At 33.7% G+C, this 23,531-nt stretch overlaps 1 protein-coding gene across 1 annotated transcript in view; it reads right to left on the bottom strand.

The window, feature by feature from the left end:
• The window catches only part of LOC129233151 (uncharacterized), a 35,154-nt gene extending 15,142 nt beyond the window's left edge, over nt 1-20,012 (bottom strand). Inside the window, exons 1-8 of the mRNA XM_054867220.1 lie at nt 19,932-20,012; nt 19,719-19,844; nt 19,471-19,638; nt 7,691-7,789; nt 7,546-7,607; nt 7,346-7,436; nt 5,046-5,129; nt 4,857-4,952 (exon numbers count right to left, since the gene is read on the bottom strand). Coding sequence (XP_054723195.1) covers nt 4,857-4,952; nt 5,046-5,129; nt 7,346-7,436; nt 7,546-7,607; nt 7,691-7,789; nt 19,471-19,638; nt 19,719-19,736 — 618 coding nt within the window. The 5' untranslated portion in view covers nt 19,737-19,844; nt 19,932-20,012. The remainder of the gene's footprint in view (nt 1-4,856; nt 4,953-5,045; nt 5,130-7,345; nt 7,437-7,545; nt 7,608-7,690; nt 7,790-19,470; nt 19,639-19,718; nt 19,845-19,931) is intronic.
• Between the last annotated feature and the right edge of the window lie 3,519 nt (nt 20,013-23,531).

Raw genomic sequence — 23,531 nt, 5'->3', positions numbered from 1 at the left:
TGACACTAACAAGACACAAGCTATTATACAGCTTGAGGATTTTGTATTTTCCAGGGAGGAGGTTTTATTTCATTTGAAAAAGATTAAAGCAACTAAAGCTCCGGGACCAGATAATATCTATCCAAAAATTTTAGTTGAATGTGCAGAGGAATTAGTGGATGTTATTTTGAATATTTTCAATGCTTCTTATAACTCGGGGACGGTGCCAGAGGACTGGAAGCTGGCTAACATAACGCCACTCTTCAAGATGGGGTCTAAAGGTATTGCTGGGAATTATAGACCTGTAAGTTTGACTTCGGTGATTTGTAAGATTTTTGAAACTTTGATCAAAATTAAGATCATGATGTTCTTAGAGACTAATAGTCTGTTGACTAGTTTGCAGTATGGTTTCAGGAAAGGTAAATCCTGTACTACTAATTTATTGCATTTCTACGACAAGGTTACCTCAGCTTTAGATAACAAAAAATGTGTGGATGTTGTTTATATTGATTTTCAAAAAGCTTTTGACAAGGTACCGCATGTTGCTCTTCTCAGCAAGTTAGCTGACATTGGAATAGGAGGAAAAACTTTACTTTGGGTTAGAAATTGGCTTACTGGTAGGAAGCAAAGAGTAGTTGTGAGAGGAAATCATTCTAATTGGAGTGATGTTTTAAGTGGGGTTCCTCAGGGATCAGTTTTAGGGCCTCTTTTGTTTATTATATTTATGAATGACATCAATGAAAATATTTCTGGAAGCATGAATTGTTTTGCTGACGATGTAAAAGTTATGGGGATTGTCGAAAATGAAGAACAAGTAAAACAGCTGCAAGAGGATTTAGATCATATTACTAAGTTTGCAGATAAATGGGGTATGGCAGTTAATGTAGGGAAATGTCAAGTGCTACACTTAGGTCATGGAAATAAGCGTATGAGATATCGTTTACAGGGTTCAGTCATAAATCATGCAGAAAATGTTATGGATCTGGGTGTCTTTATAAATCAGGACTTCAAGTTTAGTCAACAGTGCAGTATTGCTAGTAACAAAGCCAACAAAATGCTTGGGTTCATCAATAGATCTATTTCAAACAAATCTAAGAAAGTTCTTCTGCCTTTATATAGGAGTTTAGTAAGACCTCATTTGGAGTATGCTGTTCAGTTTTGGTCGCCTTATCTGAAGAAAGATATTTTTGTATTGGAAAGGGTTCAAAGAAGGGTAACTAAATTAGTAAGGGGACTCTCAGATTTAGATTATGATACCAGACTTAATAGGCTTAACATGTATAGCCTGGAGCAAAGGAGAGTCAGAGGGGACATGATTCAGTTATTTAAATTTATCAAAATGAAAGATGTAAATGGATTAAATTTTTGCGGGAAAAGCAGGACAAGGGGTCATTGTTTTAAGCTATTTAAATCTCAGGCTAAATTGGAAATCAGGAAAAACTACTACTTTAGCAGGGTCGTGGGCACTTGGAATAGCTTACCGGAAGAGGCGGTAATGAGCAAGGAAGTGGATAGCTTTAAGAGGGCCATTGATCTTCATTGGGGACTAATTAATTGACTAGGACCAGCCTAGCTGGGCCCAGAGCCTGTTGCTGGTCGTCACATTTGTATTTGTATTTGTAAAATGAGGCTCAAGGTAATAAATTGGGAAAAAACGAAGTCACATATTGTATCATTTCTTAAAGTTAGAAAAAACTAACCAACTCAATTCAAATGAACGTTTCACAATCTATGGTATGTAAGATTTTAAAGGAATATAGAAGGACTGACCAACTAAAAAGTAACCAAAGTGAACGAGGTAGAGAAATTGTTACACCTAGCAGAGACAAACTCAAGTTAAAGTAAATTGTCCAAAATAATCTTTGAAAAATTCTTCTTACGTCCATAAGTGTTGGAAAGAATGTATAGCTATCTTGTCCACGCCAACTACACTTGGATGGTTAAATAAACTGTAGTTGCAATTGTGGGTCTACGAAGGAAGACCAAAGATAAACATGAAGCGGAAACGTGCATGACTGTCCTAGAGCAAAGAGAAGCTTATATAGGGGCAACAAGGTTGGAAAAGTATTATATTCTGTGATGAATATTTTTTTGAAATATCTGTGAACAAAAAAAGGTGTTCGGGTTTAACGTTTAAAAAGAAAAGCGTATGAGAAATCTTGTGTAAGACGTTCTCTCCAACTTGACACATCCTTTTCGGTTTGTGGGTGCATAAAGGCTGCTTTAATTAGGAAATTAAATATATCTTAAAATAAAACAGTGTGAGACCTCCGCTGTTTATCAGTAGTACTGCGTGATACGTCATCTAAAGCACAGCAGTGACATTTAGTGACACGTTTTATCTTTCGGCAAGATTCTACTCCTTGTCATGTCTCTAAATCAACTCAGATTTTAAACAGAAAGAGGACTTTCGGTATTAAACTCATCAAGCAACTCTACCAATCTCAATACGATCAAGCATTTGTGGCAACGTCAAACCTAAAGAAAGCGGTTCAAGACCTGGTGCCTGCCAAAAAATTGAGCTCGTTGCCACATTTTAAAAGGTATGGAAAGGTATGGTCAGAAATGATTAATGTAAACAGGTGGTAAAATCCCGGTGTGAAAGGATTAAAGCATTTTGAATCCAGCAAAAAATGATGCATTCTAGTACTGATATTTTTTCATTTGAAAGTGTTTTTTCCCCCATTAATTTGAATATTCTAATTTTTTGACTCAATGTAAACCTTCATCACTATAAACTTTTGGATTATTCTGTCTAAGATTTTTAATTGAGTATATTTGAAATGAAATGCACACTTTAAGGTCTAAGAAAGGTGGCATGTTCATTTAATTTCCTAATTTACTTATATTTGGTTAGAACAAACTTTTTTTCAAAAAGTCAGAAGTATCCTATTATTTTGAATTTGGGTTGTACAATGCTATGAATATTCTTTGTACAATCAATCTCAACTAATGATGAAGCAGAAAGTTTGGATGTCTGTCACGTCCCTAGGGTCAAGACTGTTCGTCAATTTTCATGAAATTTGGTACAAAGACCATTTGCTGCATAGGGATGCGCACTAGAATATACTGAAAATACCTTTTTTCTAATTTCGTGATAGATAGCGCAGAAAAGGTGCCATTTGTATAGCAAAATGCAAACAAAAAATTTGAAAAATTTTAAACCATTTCTTGATTTGCCACAATGGCATTGAAATTTCGACCAATTGCTTTTTTCTTTCTTTTTTTAAGCAAAATTAGTATTAAAAAAATGTTTTTCTATTTTCAATGATAATTCCCATAAAAAAATTTGAGGTCAGTGTTAGAATTCCTTCCTTTTCAACGAATCAATAAAAGTTTTAGCAATTTCCTGTTTTATAACATTCTAAATAAATTTTGTCAAAACATTTAAAAACTTTTTATTCTGTACTAAACTGAAATAATGAACTCATATGATGCATTTTTAGATGCTTTGTGAGTTATAAATTAACTACTGCTTGCTTATAAATTTTAAAATTTGAAATATGCCATTCAAAAACTTTATGCAGCTCTGTTTGCTTTATGTTCAAAACCAAAGTAAAACAGCCCAGAACTCATGAATGAAGGGATGGATGCACAGAAAATTTCTGTTTGCTTCCCAACAGTTTTACCTACACCGTTTTTGGCAATAAAAGTCTTTTTCAAGTTGAATTTTGGCATTTCAGTACTTTTACTTCTGTTACAGTTTTGCAATAATGAGAGCATCTCTTCCTTTATGCCCATTTGCAGCTTCCATCACTATTTAAAAAGTATTTCTTTTAGCAGCAGACATAGGACTTGTAAAGCTAACTGTAGATTCAAAAATTGAATCGTATATAGTATGTTTATTTCAGTTTCTTGTGACAAAAGACATTTTGGTGATTGATGGTTTGTTGATATTGGTTGAGAACCCAAACAAATAGATCATGGCATTCTGGCCCTTAATTTTAATTTTGGAAACTTAAGCTCTTAAGTTTGTTGATCCTTATTTCTTCTTTGACTTGTGACATTTTTTCAGTTAATTTTCATAACAGTGTTTTGATATTTTGGTTTACGTCAGTAACCATACTGCCAATAACCAATGTCAGTAATCCATATGCTTCAAGATAGCCATATTATTTGTCTAGATCCCTTTGCATGCCCTGGTTGTTTCTTTAGGCGAATCATATGGGTAAATCAGCTCATATTACAAACCGTGCAAGACATCGGCCGGTTATATTTTTTCAAGATTTTGTATTTTTTTTTCTTAGAAAAAAAGAAAAACCAACCACGCTCAAAAGTGCCAAGACAACGTTTTTTTGTTTTGTTTTTTGCAACTTTGTAACCTTTCCACACCCGTACGTCACACTCAAATTGTCAGATTTTCTAAATGTATACTTTTTAGCGAGTAATTAACACACCCTATCTTAATCTGAAGTGCTTCAATAAATCTGATGATTATTTATATTTTTACTAATCGAATGGGCTGTCCTAGACTCGTCCACCAACAAAAAAGGCCAACATTTGGTGTAGGTACTCAACACAATGTAAGGTATCTCCACTATGTTTATCTGACCCGCTTGAGTAAATCCCCAAAAACACTTTGGGTTCCCCCTACTATAAATAGTTAAAATCTCATTTCATATGGTGTTAAAAATATTAAGTTCTAGTTGTCAAAAAATGGTCATCATTTAAAAGGATTGTATTCAAAAAATAAATAACGATCACCGTTACGAATCACAGGTAGTTTCAATGCACATTTATAAACAGTGAATACTTCTGTAACCCACTTTATCTTGAAAGAGCATAATTATACACACCAAATTAACTGTTCATATTTTTTACGGCCAGTAACAATTCACATTAAAATATTATCAATGTGAATAAAAAATATTACTTACCTCAGTCTCAAACAAAGTGCTATCAAAATTCCTTTTCGCATTTTCAAAGAGAATTTTTAGAAGATGATTAATTTCTTTCTCTTCTTTATCAACAAGCTTTATAAGAAAGTTATGAGAGTTAAAAATTATAATGCTAATTACAGTCCAATAATCAGTAAGTGGAACAAAATTTGATTTTCATCATCTTACCTTTTGGTTTTCTTCAGCACATAATCGAACAGCACATTTCATTTTATTATGAAAGTCTTTCAACTGACAATGCATATTTTCATCCTGAAATTCAAATTGTTAATGTCATAATATTATGCTTATTAAACTATCAAGAAATGTACTAAAGAAGCGCTTGACAAGTCTTAATACAAAAATTTTTTATACACAGTAGAACCAGGGTTGGCAAAAACCCGGGGTTTTTTTAAAAAGCCCATGGATGCAGGGTTTTTTGGGTTTTTTAAATAAAACTCAACTAAAGTTGGGTTTTTAAACAGAAATGTGTTTTTTTTTTTTTTTTTTTTTGTCTTTTTTTAGGGAAAATGTGGGGTACTTGTAACATATTGTAGCGTAAGTATATGGACAAAGCACGAAAATTGTCTTCGGGTAAAAAAAGGAGGAAAACTAGTTAAAATTCAGCATTTTCTGAACAAAAGTATAAAAGACGACAAAAGACAAGAATGGTGAAGTTTCAGATTTTTTGGTTTTCATTATTACCAACAGTTAAGGCAAAGTTACTTCTCAAGTGATAAAATCTATTTCTTGTTTTTAATTACTACATTTTTTTTTTTTTTTTTGCACTTTACTTTATTGTATTTCATTCTGTTATGCAAAACTACTGTAGAACCTAAAGTAGTTTAAATCCTTTTTTACTGAATTCCAGCTTAATCAAAACATTTCTTTGAATTTTATGTTGCCTGTTTTTCTATTTCCTGTGTACAGAGTAAGAAATATTAAACTTTTTCGTAAGATAATGAAAATACTGTACACTCTGTTCTGTTTTCTGTCGACAATTTGAAAAATCTGCTAATTTCTAAAAAATATACCTTGTTTATTCGAGATTTTGTGATGTGTTGGTTTGCAGAAAATAATTCACATTAAAGCCTTTTAGCTAGAGTAGTTTCTTCTGTACAATCCTACATATATTGAGAAAATCAGACGTGACAGGACTTAGTCAAGCTAATTTGAGTAATTTAGTGACCCCAGTTAAGAAAAAAGTTAAATACATTTATTTAAAATTTTTGAAGTATTTTTTTAACGCCGTTAAGAGTTAAGAAATACTATTAAAGTTCAAAATTCACTTTTTATGTCCATTGTCTGTGGTGGAAGAACAAATAAAAAAGAAGTTTAAATTGTGAAAGTATTTAAATCAATTATTTTTTAAAAAACTTCTCAGAAAATTTTTAAAAACCGAAAAGTGGGCTAAATAATGGGTTTTTTTCAAAAAAACCCATTGGGTCCAACCCAATAGGGTTCAATTCGGCCTACCCTCAGTAGAACCCAAAAGTTTGGAGACGGCAGTCGCTGATGATAGCCAAAGCCAGAGGGGAGCCCCGATGGGAAATCACTGTGATCTCCCAAAAAATTCCTCATTCGGCAAATAATTTGGAGACTATTGCAAAATAGATATTATTTTTCCTTTTTCAAATTCTTAAAATTATTTTTAAATGTTGCCTAATGTTCCTTCTGAGATGACAAGGGAAGGTAACCAGCCACAGGCAAGGATCCAGTACTAGACAGTCCTAAGTTTAGATTTAAATAATAAGCCTTTTAGGCGGGTAAAACTGACGTTGTTGCGGCCCATGAATATGTTGTAGATATCTAGTGTTATCAGAGTGAATTTTATAAGCTAGTTGGTATTTATAAAGCAGTGGTGGAAGGTAATGAACAGCCGCTACAAGATGAGCTGGTGTTTCATGTTCATTTGAATTTAATAAGGCTTTAGTTCTAAAAATAAAGAACTTATGTACACTTTGAAGATAAATAAAGGTATTTTGTCTATTACTCAACCTTTTCTCACCCTGTCTGTTGCTGGTTAGCATCAGATTTTTCGGTGTCTATTACTGGGGTCGGACCTTTTTTTCAAAATTTAGCAAATAAAGATAGAATTAACAAATTCAGAGGATACAGAAGCAGCTAAACATTAGATGAGAGAAAAATAGTTTAAAAAGTCTTAAAACATTATAAGGGTCAGAAAATTCAGTTAACTTGCGAGCTATGTCTTAAGCATGTCTGTGACCAGCACAAATGGACTAGTGCTGTTACACTATGTATGTATGCATGCATGCATGGAAGAACAGAATATTTGAAATAATAGAAACATAAGACAAAAAGACTTTTCTGCTGCAAAGTAAAAATTAAGAATGTTAATAAAAGCACAAAACTTGTATGCAATGTTTTGTGAAATTTTGTGCTTTCTTGACATTTTTGTTTATAGATCGTTTTGAAAAGTATTTTGAAAGAATCACAACTTCGCCAAATCAGCCAAGTTGAAAACCTACATTTTCCTTTGAGTCTTTCAAACTGTTATAATAATAATCATAATCTGAAGGAAATGCATCGTTGTACATTTTCGGTAAATCCTCCTGGAACCTGTGTAAAAAATAAAAATAAAAAAAATACTTTTAATTAGTGCCTTTTTTTTTTTTTTTTTTTAACAATTTTGGTTGATAGTAGTTTGTTTTTCTCAAATGTAACTTACTGAGTTAAACTCTTAAACAAGTCTTCGGTATTTCTCTCCATTTCAAAGAAGTCTCCTTGCCTCTGCACACAAAAAAATCATTAATTTTTAATTTAATGCTAAAGCTGTCCATTTATTTGTAAAAAAAAAAATGAAATCAAGTTACCTGATTCCATAGATCAACAGCGCATGCATTATGTAAACTATACATCTCTCTAATACATTGGAGCGAATTTTTTATTTTCTGTATTTCAGCATCTATGTTCTAAGAAAAAAATTTTAAGCAGTTATTTAAAAAGTTTAAGTAACAGTTACAATCAAGGACGCCCATATAGGGGGGCTCGAGCCCCCCTCCTTGGAAATTAGAACTTCCTTGCTTTTAGTACTTTTTTCTTTGCAAAAATATAAAAATACTTCTTCAGCCATTAATGAATAAATAATTAAAAATGTCAAATTTTTAATGACTCTAATCTGTCCTGAAATCTGCCTCCATGGGTAAAATATCCTGCTGAACCATGGTTAAAATTTCTGAGGCCCCCCTTACAATTTTGCACATGGGCGCCCATGGTTACAATGCTAATTACTTTATAGTAATTTATAAATGTGGTGCTGATTGAACGTCAAAATATTACAAATTTGATGTACATTTGCAAGAAAGAGATCAAATTTTAAAAAAATTGTCGCAGACAAGACATATTTTTCTGCTTTTATCATCTTTAATTAGTAAACTGAGCAAACTATTATCGCCCAATAACGCATGATAACCACAGCAGACCTATTTTCCTGGCATTCAGCTTCCAGTAAACATTGTGGAGTAAACTTTTCTTGTAAAGGACAGACAGTATTTCAAGTTCATTTTTTCCTCCTAATTTAAAAAACACCATTGCAAAAAAATATTCTGTTAGAAAAAAAAATCTGCTCTGTCTTACGGAGGTAGAAAAAACGAAACTGATTATGTCCAATTTTGAGTTACCGCATGTTAAAAACAGGTTATTTTTGATTCAGCTGATTTTGATAGCCAATTAGATCACAAAATCTTTTACACAGTTAATGCAAGTTCTGCCAAATTAACCAGTTGAAAGCGACTATTTTATTAATTTAATTATTAAGTATGAGCTTTTGAACAACCTTTGCTTAGAAGTTATGACAACGTAAAATCTGGAACAAAATTTGAACACTTGAGTTTTTCCAAGAGTTTCCATGAATGCTAAACAGAAGTTAATGAGTTTGAATGCTCGGAAATTGTAGAATATATTAAAGCCAAAAGGTACTCCAAGCTTTCAAAATTTCAGCTTTGCAGAGTAATTAAATTTTCTGAAAGCTTAGCCCAGGGCCGTCGCTAGCTAAAATATCTGAGGGGGGGGGGTGTTGACAATTGGCGGACCTCGTCGATCATTTAAAGGGGTCTATTGCCCCCCTTCCCCCAGGTATTGAAAAATTAATGTTTTAACACATAAGTGGGTGCGGTTTTCGTCGTTTTCCGATAAAATTTGCATTGAGTATACATCCTTTGTCCCCAATTCCTGGAAAAACTTAAACTGATGGGCTGGGCCGCCCCAAACACCTCTACTGTTTCAAGTATATGCAAAAAAATTTCAACTGAAATGAAGAACTGTTTGTACAAATATCATATAAATGCAAGAAGTTCAAAAATTAGTTTGTTTAAAACCTTACCCTTTGGCGTTTTGTCCTGAGTATATCCTAGACTAATCAACATTGACAATCATGATGCAGCATGTTTTTTTTTGAAAAGCTTTAGAGGAAATGCAGATAAAAGTTCAATCGTTAAAAATGTTTTCGAAACGTAGATCCTATTATTAATGCCCCCCCCCCCCGTATTAATTTATAAATAAAATAAATCCTTATTATACCTAATTAAGATTAACAAAGCATTTTTTTCTCGATACAATCCCCCACATACGTGCACACTTTTTGTACGATTGCATTGAACTTGGAGGGAGGGGAGTATCAGGAGAAGGTTTGATAAGAGGACGATCTTAAATGCGATATAGAATACTCAGTTTGAGGGGGGTCTGGGGGTTTCTCCCCCATGAAAAATTTTGAAAAATAGACGTAAAACCCTGCGTTTTGAGGCCTTATCCAGCATAGTTTGAAATAGAAAAATATCAATAAAAAATAGGCAAACCATAACTTTTTACAAATTTCACACTTTTTTTTTTTTTGCAAATTAAGAAAATGCAAAATAATTTTTTTTTTGGTTCGGCAAATCGTCGACACTGATCGAGAGAGACGAGAATGGACAACGTATTGTCACTTGCTCACATCAAATTTTGGTAGAGTTAATTTTTGATCATCCCCCTTAACCAAACGACAAATAAAGGGCTTGACTAATAAAAAATAAATAAAACTCTTAAAAGAAATGGTGTGGAGATTCGAAGAATAAATAACAAGAGAGTAAATCCTTGACATTCAAACAATTTAAAGTTTCTACACTAGATAAGAAATAAAATTGAACTTTTCAAGTACAACACTCAAAGACTAATTTAATTATTTTCAAGGACTCTCGTATAAATAAATTTATTTAAAGCACTTTCCAGTCTCTAATCGTTTTACAAAGTTGTTCTAAACTTGTAAGAAACTTTTAGTTTTTGTTTTTTCAAAAACTGTAGATTTCTCATTCCAAGATATTTACTTTTAGTCAGCGCAGAATCCACTAGCGGCGGGGCCCTGTGCGGCTGCCCAGACTGCACGACCCTGGAGCCGCCCCTATCCATTAATTACCAGCTGAATGCATCTTATTTCAATACAGAACAAATTTCTGCCAGAACAGTCTCTAACAACCAAAATGTCTGCCAGGAACAGTCACAAGTGATCGAATTTTAATGGATAGGGCAGCTTTTTTTCACCGAGACGAACTGAGCTCGAACTCAGGCATGCAGCATGGGTCATGGCAATAGTTTACTACTTCTCTTGTGATATATGACAAATCTAAGGATTCACGCTGAAAGGTAGGTACAATAGGGAGTTTTTGGAGAAAAAGTACTATCTTGTGAAATTTTCTCTACATATGATTTTTTTTTTAATTGAAAATTTAGATCGTAAAAGTGTTACATTTTCCACCAGAAAAGTAAAACAGAAAAGAGCTAAGTGCTTTATTATGCGCCACCCCCCCTCCCCAGATATATTGTTGCACGAGGAGTTTTTAGTTTTTGAACAGTATAGAAACTGCTCTAGGAAATATTTGGAGAGGTGACGTGGGCTTGCCTGCAAGAGGGACATAGGTCAGACCCTTCCAGCCAAGCAGGACCACGGAGAGTCAACGGCCTCTTTCCAGCCCCCCCCCCCCCATAAAACTTACTACTGTTACTCCGAACCTCTCCCCCCCCCCCCCAAGGGCCGGCTCCTTTGTTTTCGACTACGCTGGCATGGCTTCTGTCGGCCCTGATTAAATATCAAAAATTTTTAACTCATTTAAATCAATGATTCTTAGAAATGGCTAAGAAGAATACTAATAAAATATTTAAAAAAAACTAATTGACACGTTCTTGTACGAGAATGAACTAAAAAGTAAAAATGAATCTTTAAATGTAAAGTACATTTTCAACAGAGAGAGGATGCTCCACAGCGCTACAGCTAAGTATAAATTAGCTTAAAACAATGGGAATAAAAAAAAATTGACAAACAATCAACTTTAATATAAAAAAGTATGGGGTGCTCTCCATTTACATTTTTGCAAGGATTCTGAAGAAATGATAACGTCTAAGCTTGCAATGAGAAATCTAAGACATCTAATATCAAGCACCTCAAACGATTTATGTGATATGATACATTAAGAGTTTGGGTTTTAAAGGGTTTTTTTAAATAGTTTATTAATAGTTTTGCTAAATATATTTTCATAAGTTATTTTTTCTTCGTGAGGGAGCGGGATTTAAAACATTGTTCGAAATAAATTGAGCTCGTTACTTAAATTCTATTTTTTTAGGAGAGGGGGTGGAATGGAATTTTCATTTTTTCTAATCGTAGCAATTATTTTAATCTGATTCTTCCTAAAAAACATAAATCTTTGCGATCCAAATAAAATTCCGCAACAATCTTTGGAGGTTGTTGAGCGTCAATGAGCAGGGGACAAGGCCCCTAGTAATTTAAAATTAAATTGAAATCTCTTCAATGGAATAAATTTTCCCTTGTAAAACAGGGGTACCCATCTCCCCCAAGAGCAAGAGCACATCCTCCATTCCCCCAATATCACAAAGAACCCCCTGACTCGGGTGCCCCTCCCCCCCCCCCAAAAAAAAAGAAATATACCCTTTAAAACATCCCTCTAAAAACTTCAGTGGCGCAATGTGTGCCACGATAGCCCTAAGTGGGCACCAAAGACAAATCTTACCTATTAAGGTATTACAATGACCTCATACACAAGATTACCATTTAATGGTTGCAAAATCAAAGTTAAGGCAATTATAGTTGTAGAAGTTTTTTTGTTCTTTTTTTCTAACTGAAAACATAAAGAAAAAATGAGTAAAAAGTGCAGTTACACGCGAAGGTTGGGAGGGGCTGAGGGAGAGTAAGAGTGCTTTTATGAGGAGCAAATATAAATAATAAAAGTTAAAAACATGAAATGGAAAAAGCGGAGCGCTGCTTTCAACTACATTATGGACTTAATCAGTTCGTTCAAAAAACTTATTATTATTACTTACTTTTAATGTTGCTGAATAAAGCAGCTTTTTTATGCAGCTCCTCCAGTAGTCTTTGGCTTTGAACATGAGCTCTAAATAATAATAGGAAAAATTTCTGTCAACACTCAACTGACAGCGACAGCGGACGAGTAAGGAAATAGAATCAGACGTTTTCTCGGAAATGTATCAACTTCCCTCTCTCTCTTTCAGCATTGCAGTAGAGGCTATGGCATTGCTATCCTGGGCTCTCAAGGTCACACTCGGAACAAAAACCCTTCATGCAAACTGGACACAAGGACACACCAGGCAGAATTCTATTAGAACACGTGATGGTACCTCACAGGGACACAGGGCTGCAAGCAGTGTTTGAGCCCCATACGATGTACTATCAAATGACAACCAGACGTTAAGAGAATTGCAGATCCGCGGGCTATAAAGCAATTAGTACCTTCGAGTTTCGACACAAAATAGCATCTTTTTTCTGCGAAACAGTCTAAACAACGACAGTTGTATCCGGTTGTATCCAGTTGTATCACTTGTTTCTGTTTTCCACCAAGGGAAAAGTCTTCGTCATTTGACTGCACTGTTATTAGGAAAAAGTGCCTATGGCTAACTCTCATATAGTTACTTATTCCATGCGGCACTGCAGTGGTGTAGCCAAGGGATGGAATAGAGATTTCATGCCCCCACCCCCCGCATATAACAACAAAATGATTTGAATGAACACACTGCAAGTGCCTAAAATTGCACTATCCGACCTTTAATTTCAAAACATATTATATGACTCCCCTCTTCCCTTCTCTCCCAAGGAAAGTTTCTTGAAGAACCACTGTGGCAGTGTACTGAAAATCTGAAAATGTTGCGCATATTTATGCAATACTTCTTTTTTCAAACACGGGATGATCGATTTGTAAAATCCCGTTCACGCGGCCACACTTAACGATATATTCATATTTTCCGCATTGAATGCCGCCCGAAAAGAATCTTAGCTTTCTTTTTTTTTGCGGCCCCATTTATAGTTTTTTAATAGCTGAAAAGTACCAGATGTTTTAGATTTCAGGTATACTGATGCTGCTAGTTATGTTTTAGTTATTTTATTTTTCTTTTAAATTTCAAAGAACCCTGCCGCAGTTTGAAACAGATTAATGTAATACTTCTGAAAAAAGAATTGATTCATGCCTACTCCACTAAACAGATTTTACTAAAAATGTTGGAGTAACTATTAAAGTTCCCGCACGTGTTTACACAGTACTTTTTTTTCCTAATAAGGGTCGACCTATATGTAATCGTTCCCGCGGCCCCACTTGGCGATTAATATTCCGCATTTTTCGCAACGATTCTTAGTTGTTTTTCGTGGCCCCATTGATTGTTTGTTTGTTTGTTTTTTTGGTGACTAGGGCCGCGATAGATGATAAGTACCGGATCTTTTAGATTTCAGATTTACTGATACTGCTAGATAAAATTTTAATTATATTTCGTTTTTCTTCCAAATTTCATTTAAGAACCCTCTCCATTTTTTTCCCATTTGCGGTTTTATTCCTTACAATAGAAATTAATAATAACGTAAAATCAACGGCCCCTTTCTCCAAAAAAAGTGGAGGGGTGTGACACCCCCCACACCCCCCTTGCCGACGGCCCTGGCTTAGCCTAAACATTGCAATTTGTTTCACAAAGTTATCCCGACATTTTGGAATCCTAAAGGCTCAGTAGGTGTTCAGGATTTGGATCTTGGAAGCTGAAGATTTGCACATGATAGTTTCAAAGGCCTAGGTACATCTCTGTAAAATGTCTTACAAAATGAAAATGGTCAGGTGGGCATACCCCAGTGCAAGGGAATTGTCATGACCTAAATTAGACTGTTGAGAATATTCCAATTGTGTTCAAATACTTTATGAGTAAAATATAAGTGAGTGCAGTAATCTTTTCAATTCATAAACCATTTTCAAAAGTAACTATACAAAATACAGTGAAACCTGTGTAAGTTGACCACTTGCGGTGCAGTACTTTGGTGGTCAACTTAGACAGGTGGTCAACTTATAAAGGGGGTAATGATTTTTCTTTTTTTGTCATTTCTTGTACCATGTATTCATTTTTTGACTAATTGACACTTACTCTTTCCGTTCAACTCACTTTCATTGCTTAACATTACTTTGAAACAATAATTTAAAATGCTATTCAAATATTTTAGGAGGTTATTTTCTCAGAATGACGTATATTGTAAATTTAAAATTTCAGTAAATTGATAAAAAAAATCATTGTTTATAAAAAGTTATTTGATATTAATAGTTTCTAAAAATTCATAGCTAATCAAAAATAACAAATTTTTCGCTTTTTTTTCTCATATGCATTTAATACATTTATAACCATGATGATCTACTTTTCAACAAAATAACTCCTTATTGAAATTTGGTGCACTTATTAGATACTAGTTTTGGAAATTCCATATGTGTCAGCTAATTTTTTCTGGATTTCTCCCTTTCAATTAATTTCAATATCTGGAAAAAAATACTTTGAACTCAAAATAGAACAACAAAAGAAAAACAATTTTTTAGAATATAAGGGTTCTTAGTAGTTTTTCAATGTGGGGGTTAAACTTACAAGGAGGTTTAGTTATGCTGCTGTTTTATTTAGTTGGTAAAATGCTGGTCTGACATCAAAAATATTTTTGGAAAGATATAAGAAAAATAATAAAAAAATAAAATAATTTGCTAAATTAAGTTTTAAAAAATAAACCAAGTGGTCAACTTACAAAGGGTTTTTTACAATACTCCAAACCAAATTTGGGGTACATTAGTGGTCAAGATAGACAGGTGGTCAAGATAGAAAGGTGGTCAAGTTACAGAGGTTTTCCTTCATTATACAAGATAGGACTAATTCCGTTCCTGACAAAAGCGGTCAACATAGACAGGTGGTCAACTTACAAAGGTGGTCAACTTTACAGGTTTTACTGTACTACCTTCTGTCAATGCTTATAAAATTTATTAGTAATCCTTTATTCCTGGCCAATTTGGTGCTTCTTATTGAAACAAGTAGTGTCAGAAAATTTTTGTACCTGAAATCCTGTATTCTTCAGCATGAACCCCCTAGAAGGGTAATCTGTATCTGCCCCCTGCAGGTGGGTACTACTAGGTCAGCTGACATAGAATGTCTCAGGTACAAACAGCAAATGTTTATATTGAGCATGTTCAAATGAAAAAGGTACAAAACATCACAAAAATGTAACCGTTAACACATTTGCATACGTCGCTATGGGCAGTGGCGCAGCCACGGGAGGGGTTTTGGGGTTAAAACCCCTCCCAGAACATAAGCACGTTCATTTCCTCTGTTAAAACCAAGGGGGAAAAGCTGAGTATTTGAGCTTTTCCAAGCGGAATAGGTTTCAACAAAATATTTTACTGTTTTTAATAATCGGGAAGCAGTCAGAAATTACTTTTCAATTCTTAAATATAAAAGTTGTATTTCATGATTAGCAACCCACGTCCCCCCCCTCCGGTATAAGATAGCTAAAATGGTGTCAATAAAGCTCTATAGGGTATCATGGTCCCTCAGCACTTCCATCGTTGCACAAATCCTTTTTAGGGACATCTAGAGAGAGGAAGCCTACTGAGACAGAGAGAGACACTACCCGCACTACCCTACCGCACCAGATTTTCTGAGGCTCTTTACCAATTCTCATCGAAAGATCAAAATCGTAATTGGCTAGCATTTGACATTCATAAAGACATGAATAATTTTGAGGAGGAGGTTTTAAATGATCTCGAAAAAAAAAAAAAAACACAAACAATGAAAATAAGGATAAAGTAAAACTAATAATTAATATTCTGTGTTTTTTCCACTTCTTCGTTTCATAGTGATATTAATATGAATTATTAATTGTTTTTAAGCAAGTACTTTGAATGAATAATTATTAATCTATAGAAATTCTTTGATATTGAATAATTACACATTGTAAATGAATGGGAAAGAAGGCAACAATTTTCCATTTTGAAAACCCCTCCCAGAAAAATGTTCTGGCTGCGCCACTGGCTATAGGAGAACGTAGTGAGATATCCAGGGATGGGATGGAAAAGTATCCAGCGAGGATCGGCGCAGACGCTCGCATGCACTGAACCTCTAACAAAGAGTGGCCCAAATTGATGCGGCAGTGCATGAGAGGACACTTGTTGAATTTTTTTATTGATACTGCTACTTGTTGAATTTCTTGAGCACAGGAGGACCATTAACTCTGATATGTAGCGTGAGACACCCTAAAGCCTACACTAGTTTGTCAAGAACAAAAGACCAGGGCTGCTCACGAAGAGCGGTTCTGCTCCACATGTCTACAGGGTAACCGAGGCTGCACAGCGAAATTCAAGTGGGAGCAGCTTGACCATCCGTCCTATACCCTAAAGCCCTCGATCCGTCTCTTAAGTGGCGACACGCTCCAGCGTCCGCCATTTTGTGTCGTTCCGCAACTTTCTCCCTATCTCAACAGTAGAAAAAGGCAGAGTTTCGCTCATTGAAAAGTATCTTTTTATCAACGAATGTTTGCAGATTTTTGATCGTAACTTATGTAACTGATAATATACATACAAAAATGTTGAATTTTACCTTAGTAAAATATTTTTTTTTATTATTAAACAGAATATTAGTAAAAAGCTGTCTTGAAGAAATTTTCGACTATTTTTAAGAGTAATTTCTTTTTTTCCCGCCATATAGACCTTCTGAATTACAAATTACTTGAAGTGTTTTAAATATGCGTTTTATTATTAGAAAGTTGGTGTAGTAGAACCAATGGCGGATACAGAAAAATCTCTCGGAGGGGACCCAGGAAATTGAATAGCACCTCCTCCTTCCCCCTGCCACATACAGTGTTTTATAACAAGTTTTCATTACTTTATTTTAAAATGTCTTTTTTTTAAATATTTTAGGATCCCTAAAGCAAATGATCCACTTCTAAGAACATACATATTATGTACCAATATACTTTGAATGTGGACGTAAAACATCTTTAACGTTTCAAGCCAATTAAATACTAAACCATAATAATGTTACCTAAATGCTATACAATTAGCGGTTTTAATTTTAGGAACAATGTCATAATGGTTATAACACGAGGGCAAGGTTATTCAATAAAAAAAATATACTCATACCTCATTAAGGGTTTTAATATTATTTTATAGTAGTTTAACTATAAAATATTATTTAATTAAGAAAATCATAGCTATTAAACATATAAGTTTTACTGAAAAATTCAGGACAATTTCTGTGTGGATTTCGAAGCAGTTGCTGATTGTTCTTGAAGCCATGATACAGTTGAGATAACATATTCATATTACATACCCCCTCCAATAATATCATGGTTTTCTCAAGAAACTACGATATGATTTCTTTCATTTTGCATTTTTTGTAAGCTGAAAAAGAAAAAGCTATTACTTCGCAAATAGCTTCCTGGATCAAAATAATTCTTTTAGGCACGCCTGCACATTTTTTGAAGAATGTTAGTTATTGATTCCATCAAAGAAAAGTTAATGGACGAATCGCGATATTACGTTCCCTTGAATTTAAAACCAGCGAGTTAAATGTATAAATGTATTCTGCCACTCTAGGACTCCAGTATGACTTCTTTTGCAAACAAAAATGCTGTTATTCAAAATATGCTCTATGTGTATTTGTGTTCTGTTTAATTAACTATATAAAAAAACACTATGGAGAAGTCAATTAAAAAATTGTGAATAAAATATTTAAATATATTCATCCTTTTGGAGGGGGGGGCACGGGCCTCCTGCCCCTCCCTTAAATCCACTACTGAGTAGAACAGTAGTGAGCTAAATTAATTATGTCGTAAATTATTTGTGGGCAACAGTTTGAACTTATTCATGCAAAGCAGTATCGTTTATATTACTAATGTGTGTAGTTTTCTTTCTTTCTTTTACAACACTTTCTTGTTTCTCGTGACGATTTTACATTAAAAAATGCCTTTCATTTAAACCTGATTTTTAAGGATACTACTAGTTCTTAAAAATTCAACGAACTGATAATAAAATGTAACCAGTTTTAAATCAATATTAAAAAAAATAATAATAATTGAAATATTTGATACCAATAGGAATTCAAATAAAAGAGTGCAGATTAAATCTGTGACGAAAAAAATTATTTATTAAAAAAGTTTTCACCAAAATAAAAATTAAACGAAAACAAATTTTTTTCGGGCAAAAAAAAAAAAAAAATCTTCACGTAATTATATAATTTGGCTTGAGTTACATGTTACTGTAATCTCAAAGAAGCTTAATTTTTTAATGAATAATTTCACACTTTTAATATCTTAATTTTTATGCGCAAAATAGATAAATAATTAACTTGGCAACACACTGAAACTCATGGCTATGACACAATTAAAAGCAAAACGACGTGTTCTTAAAATAATTTTGCTACAGTTATTGAGACATTTTGAAACTAACTAAACAATAGAAAATTTACATTAAAAATAAATAAAATAACTAGTATATTTAAATTTTGGCGGTTTTGTTATCTTAAACTCAGAAAAATCAGTTTTGAAAACAGGGCAAATATTTTACTACTGCTAGCAGTTTATTAGGTGCCGTTACATAGTTGAGCTTTACAATATTTGAAGGAACTATTTATGATGATTTTAGAGAATGTCCTTATTATCCCATGAAAATTAACAAACCATCAGACAGTTTCATGAAAAGTAAAAAAATATTACAATTTCAACAAGAGTTTCATAAAGTATCTGAAATTGCGCAGCAGTATTGATGAAAACATTTAAAATACATAAATAATCTTTCAATGTACTTCGATATAGTAATTTTGAACTGTTAGAACATCTTAATGCACTACACCAAGGCATCTTCACATGAAAGATAGCGTTTGATGAAAAATACGAATAGCAAAGAGAAAATATCTAGTATTCCGCACAGTGAAATCACACAGGGAACGACACAAAATGGCGGACTGAACCCATGTGACTGCCCGCCTCCAATCCCAGTCTAAAGCGGCGCGCAGTGCATGGATCAAAGTGTGTCGCCACTTAAGAGACGGATCCAGGGCTTTACTATACCCCAGACATGTCGTCCTGCGATTTCCATGTGTTAGATCCTTTGAAAATGCATTAGAAAGGGAAGCCACAAAAACTCTGGGAACATGAAATTCCTTGGTTAGTTAATCAGTAGGATTGTGGTGTACAGGCCTATGGTGCATACATTGAATTAAGTCTTCATTTAGAAATACAGTATCGTTTGGTACCTTTTCATTTGAATCCTTATAGAATTGATTAAATATTTGAGAATTTTAAGAGGAAAAAAGATACCTTTCTAAAATTCAGCTGTTGATTAGACACATGAGTGTTAATTTTAGCTGAACTGTTCTCTTGTTGGGGAAAGTATAGCTCCGACTTTCTCAAAGAGCTGCTTAAGTCATTGATGCAAGTGGAAAATTCTTTGCCAGCACAACAAACTCTCACTTCTACAGCTTTTAACTGAAACAAAGATTATTTTTAACTATTAATCATAAGTAGTGTTTTTTTATGGAAAAATAAGAGATTTAGTTACATAATACCTCTTTTTTTATCTTCATTTGTGTTTCATTCAACAAGATTGAAATCTCTGACAAAATTTCAGTGGAAGCTTTGGTGGAAATTTGAATTTTATGAGAAAACGATGTAACCAGTTGAATTTTCACATTCTAAAATCGAAACAGAACATTGACATAACAGTAAATACTAATTAATATTTTCAAAATAAAAGCATTTACAAATACATCATGCCTTACTCTATTTTTATTTATAATATCAGTTATTTCCTGCTGAGTTTTATTAAGAGTTTCTAACTCGGTTAAAATTTTTCCTCTCAGAATGAAGCAATTTTGGTTATGGTTATCAATAAAAGCATGCAAATTTGACAGTAAGGAATCCATGCAAAACTTCCAGGTATTTGAAGCAGAATCTAAAAAAATAGAAACAGAAAATAACTGGTAAGTAAAGAAGGAAATTCATAAATTAAGTCATTGGGGTTAGTTAAAATTTTTGAGATAATTGAAGTTAAAGGCTTCAGAAAATACAACCATTTTATTTTGAGCCATTTTTAAACCTAATGATAAAATTAATATAAAAATACAATAACAAAACAAACATCAGGGTAATCTCCGGAACCACTGCACCCAATTCCTTTACTATTTGAAAGCTACAGGGTTACGCATGGGCTTTGTATTACCCATTATCTTTTTTTTTTCCAATATTCCTTTAAAATCCACAGATCTATGGTTGTTTAAGTTGAGTTTTGAAATTGTTATAACAATTGAAAGCTATTGGCAGCCATTCGATTCATTTTGGTTATCTTAAACAAAAAACTAAAAATCCCAAAAATGAAAAATTTCACCATTGTTATAATGTATATCCTCTAATGGAGCAGCGGGAATAGCCCACAAAAGGATTTTTATTGAGTGGAATTTTAGAGAAAGTTATGGAAATTGCTCAATCCTGCACCCTAGTGCAAAACCTGGCTCATAGTAGCTTGAACTTTCAGCTATTGACTGATATTTTTATTTTTTAGTATCCATAGGACCAGGGGCGGCAAATAGGGGGGTCAAGAGGGGGCGGTCGCACCCCCAAATTTTTTGAGCAGAATGATAGAAAATAGATGAATTTAATTTAGGTAAGTCGGTAATCAATGTTCATTAAAAAAACGCACTGGTTCTCATTAACTATTTGATGAAACTTGACACATTCCCAGACTAGAAAAAGTGTTTTTCGTTATTTGGATGATGACTTAGAAATTCATGAAGTATTTTTCGGCCTTTTTAGAACATAGAAAACTGATAGAGAACCATGGTTAATTTGGAATAAAAAAACATTTCCTCATATAGGCTAAATACTCTTATTTCATACTTGTGTGCCCAGTGTATCGGTGGTATGTCCAGTATGCGAGTCTTGTGCAAAGTGGTGTGTCTTCATGGTTTTCCCAAGAAAATTCCTTGATATTTTACATTGACTTTTATGTTCATTTTTTAAGTGTATATTTATTTAATGAGTATTCATCGCTTTCTTCTGCTAGAAACACGTTTCAGCTGCTCATGCATTATATGCTTTCATAGAAACATCTTAAAAATGCATGCGGTTATTGAATTTAAAAAAACATATCAACAAATACCTTTTATGGGGCTCTATAAATATGCAATCTCGGAGTGACACAAGATGCTCTTCAAGAGTTAAAATCATAAAAGAATTTCTCCGTAACTTCAAAGCAGTGATTTGACGACTGGAAGAATTATTGCAAAAGGATTTCTTCAATGGTGGAAAAGCTCACGCCCTTTAGCATGTGTGACTTCGTTTGAATTTTTATTCAATTTGTTTGTATTGAGGAAAGTTTTTAAAAAAGTTTACCCTATCAAATCATCTTCAATCCGCTACCCTTAATTTTCTGACTATTCAAACCACAGTTCAATCAAAAAAAAAAGTGACAAAAATCCACATGATGTGAAGTCAAACATTGATTTTTTAATATTTGTATGAAGTAATAGATTCAGTTTAGGATAAAATTAACACAAGATTTGATGAAAATTATTTTTCTGTATGGTTGGCTCTATATTATCTGGATTGGATTTTGAAAACGAAAAATAAATTGTTTCAATTATGAGTAAAATTTTTAGCATGAGGCAAAAAAAATTACAAGCAATAAACTGACAGACCGGTTATCACATCCAGAGACTGCAGTTTCGTCCTTGTTATGGATTCAGTCTAGAATTGTGAATAACAGAGCTGGAGGCAGATGACATCTCATTGAAGCTGAGAGTGCAGACGAGACTAGATTATTCAATGATGAAAAATTAAGCCCCTCACAATTTTTGAGTTGCTTGGATGATTTTGAAGAGCAAGATATAAAAAGTGTTTTCATACATAACTTTATTAGTTCAATTATTTTTTAACTATTCTAATCAGCTCATCTAGTAGAGAAAAATTTTTTTATGTCTCAGGAGGTTATAGAATTATTTTTGAAGCACAATGGGGGAAAAAAAAACACCGTTATTTAATTGTACTGGAAAAACAGCACGACACTGGGCATTGAGAGATTAGTAACACGATTCCCTGCTCTTCCGAATTCCAAAAATCATGCAATAAAACTTTTCTAAAAGGTATAAAAACTTTAAGATCGAGATCCGCACTGTTGTAATACATATTTAAGAAACTCGACCCCCCAAATGAAATGCTGAAATGCCGCCCCTGCATAGGACTATATGGAACTAGAACAATGATTCACATATGATTTTAAAAACAAAAGGGCAACTGGTAAAACATCTTTAAAATGACTCATTAATAAAAGGTTTACAAAAATGTAAGCATAAAAGAGTGAAACCTATCATATAGTATAGCATAGCATGAAAATAATTATGATGGATTTTAAATGCAAATTATATTTATAGTCGGTGAACAGAATCTCTAAAGCCATTTTTCTCCCTCCTCTTTACAAACTTAGATGTTATTACTTTTACATCAGTTTTCTATATAAACTCCCATATCATTTCTTCCAATAGAAACTTGCTGAATAATGTGGTGTGGTAAAAAGGTATGACATTTTAAATTTGGTTTCTTCATGCATCTTGATGTAAATTAACCCTTCAAGTAAAAATTTCAAAAAAAAAAAAAAATGGATTTTTATTTTGAACATTTAACATTCATAATGTTATTTTCATTTTATATTTTTATACTGCTTCATATTTAATTGCAAATTTCTGTGTTCATATCGCAAATCTTGAGGAGATTTTATAGATCAAGATCACACTGACCTACCCTCATTGTATTTTCAAAAACTGTTACCAAAGATGAAGAGTAAAAGTTGTAAATAAAATGTGAAAGTTGTTGTTGTTTTTAATCTCCCTTTGGTCTGACGGAGTCAGACCAAATCGATGAAGTCTTTGACCCTTATGAAATCTGACACTAGCAGTGGACTGTCGAAAATGTCGTTCCAGTCTAATCCCAGGCAGCTCAAGATATGCTGTGGAGATGCCTGGTCTTGTTGGCATTTAGGGCAGATGGGGAACCTCTTAGCGCTTCCAGAGAAAGTGAGACTTTTCAGATGTCCACTGGCGAGACGAGACAGAAGGGTGTTAGTCTGCCTGTCACAGGGAAGGGCAAGAGATTGTCCTGGCCTTTTGCCTTTGTACCAATTGTGAGATGGAGGTATTAACCATTTTTCTTTATTATTTGCTTTTTGCTTGGAGAACAGTTCTAGATAGGTGAGCTCCGAGGTGAAAGGTGTTGGATGGGCAAGACTCTCTTTGGCAAGAGTATCGGCCAGCTCGTTGCTATAGATATCGACATGGGAAGGGATCCATTGAAAGTGGACCTTATGCTGAAGGGCTATGAGCTTTACTTTA

This window comes from Uloborus diversus, unplaced genomic scaffold (assembly GCF_026930045.1).
Source record: "Uloborus diversus isolate 005 unplaced genomic scaffold, Udiv.v.3.1 scaffold_213, whole genome shotgun sequence".
NCBI lineage: Eukaryota > Metazoa > Arthropoda > Arachnida > Araneae > Uloboridae > Uloborus > Uloborus diversus.
The sequence above is the reverse complement of the archived record's forward strand: the minus strand, read 5'-3'. Positions and strand labels throughout refer to the sequence as shown.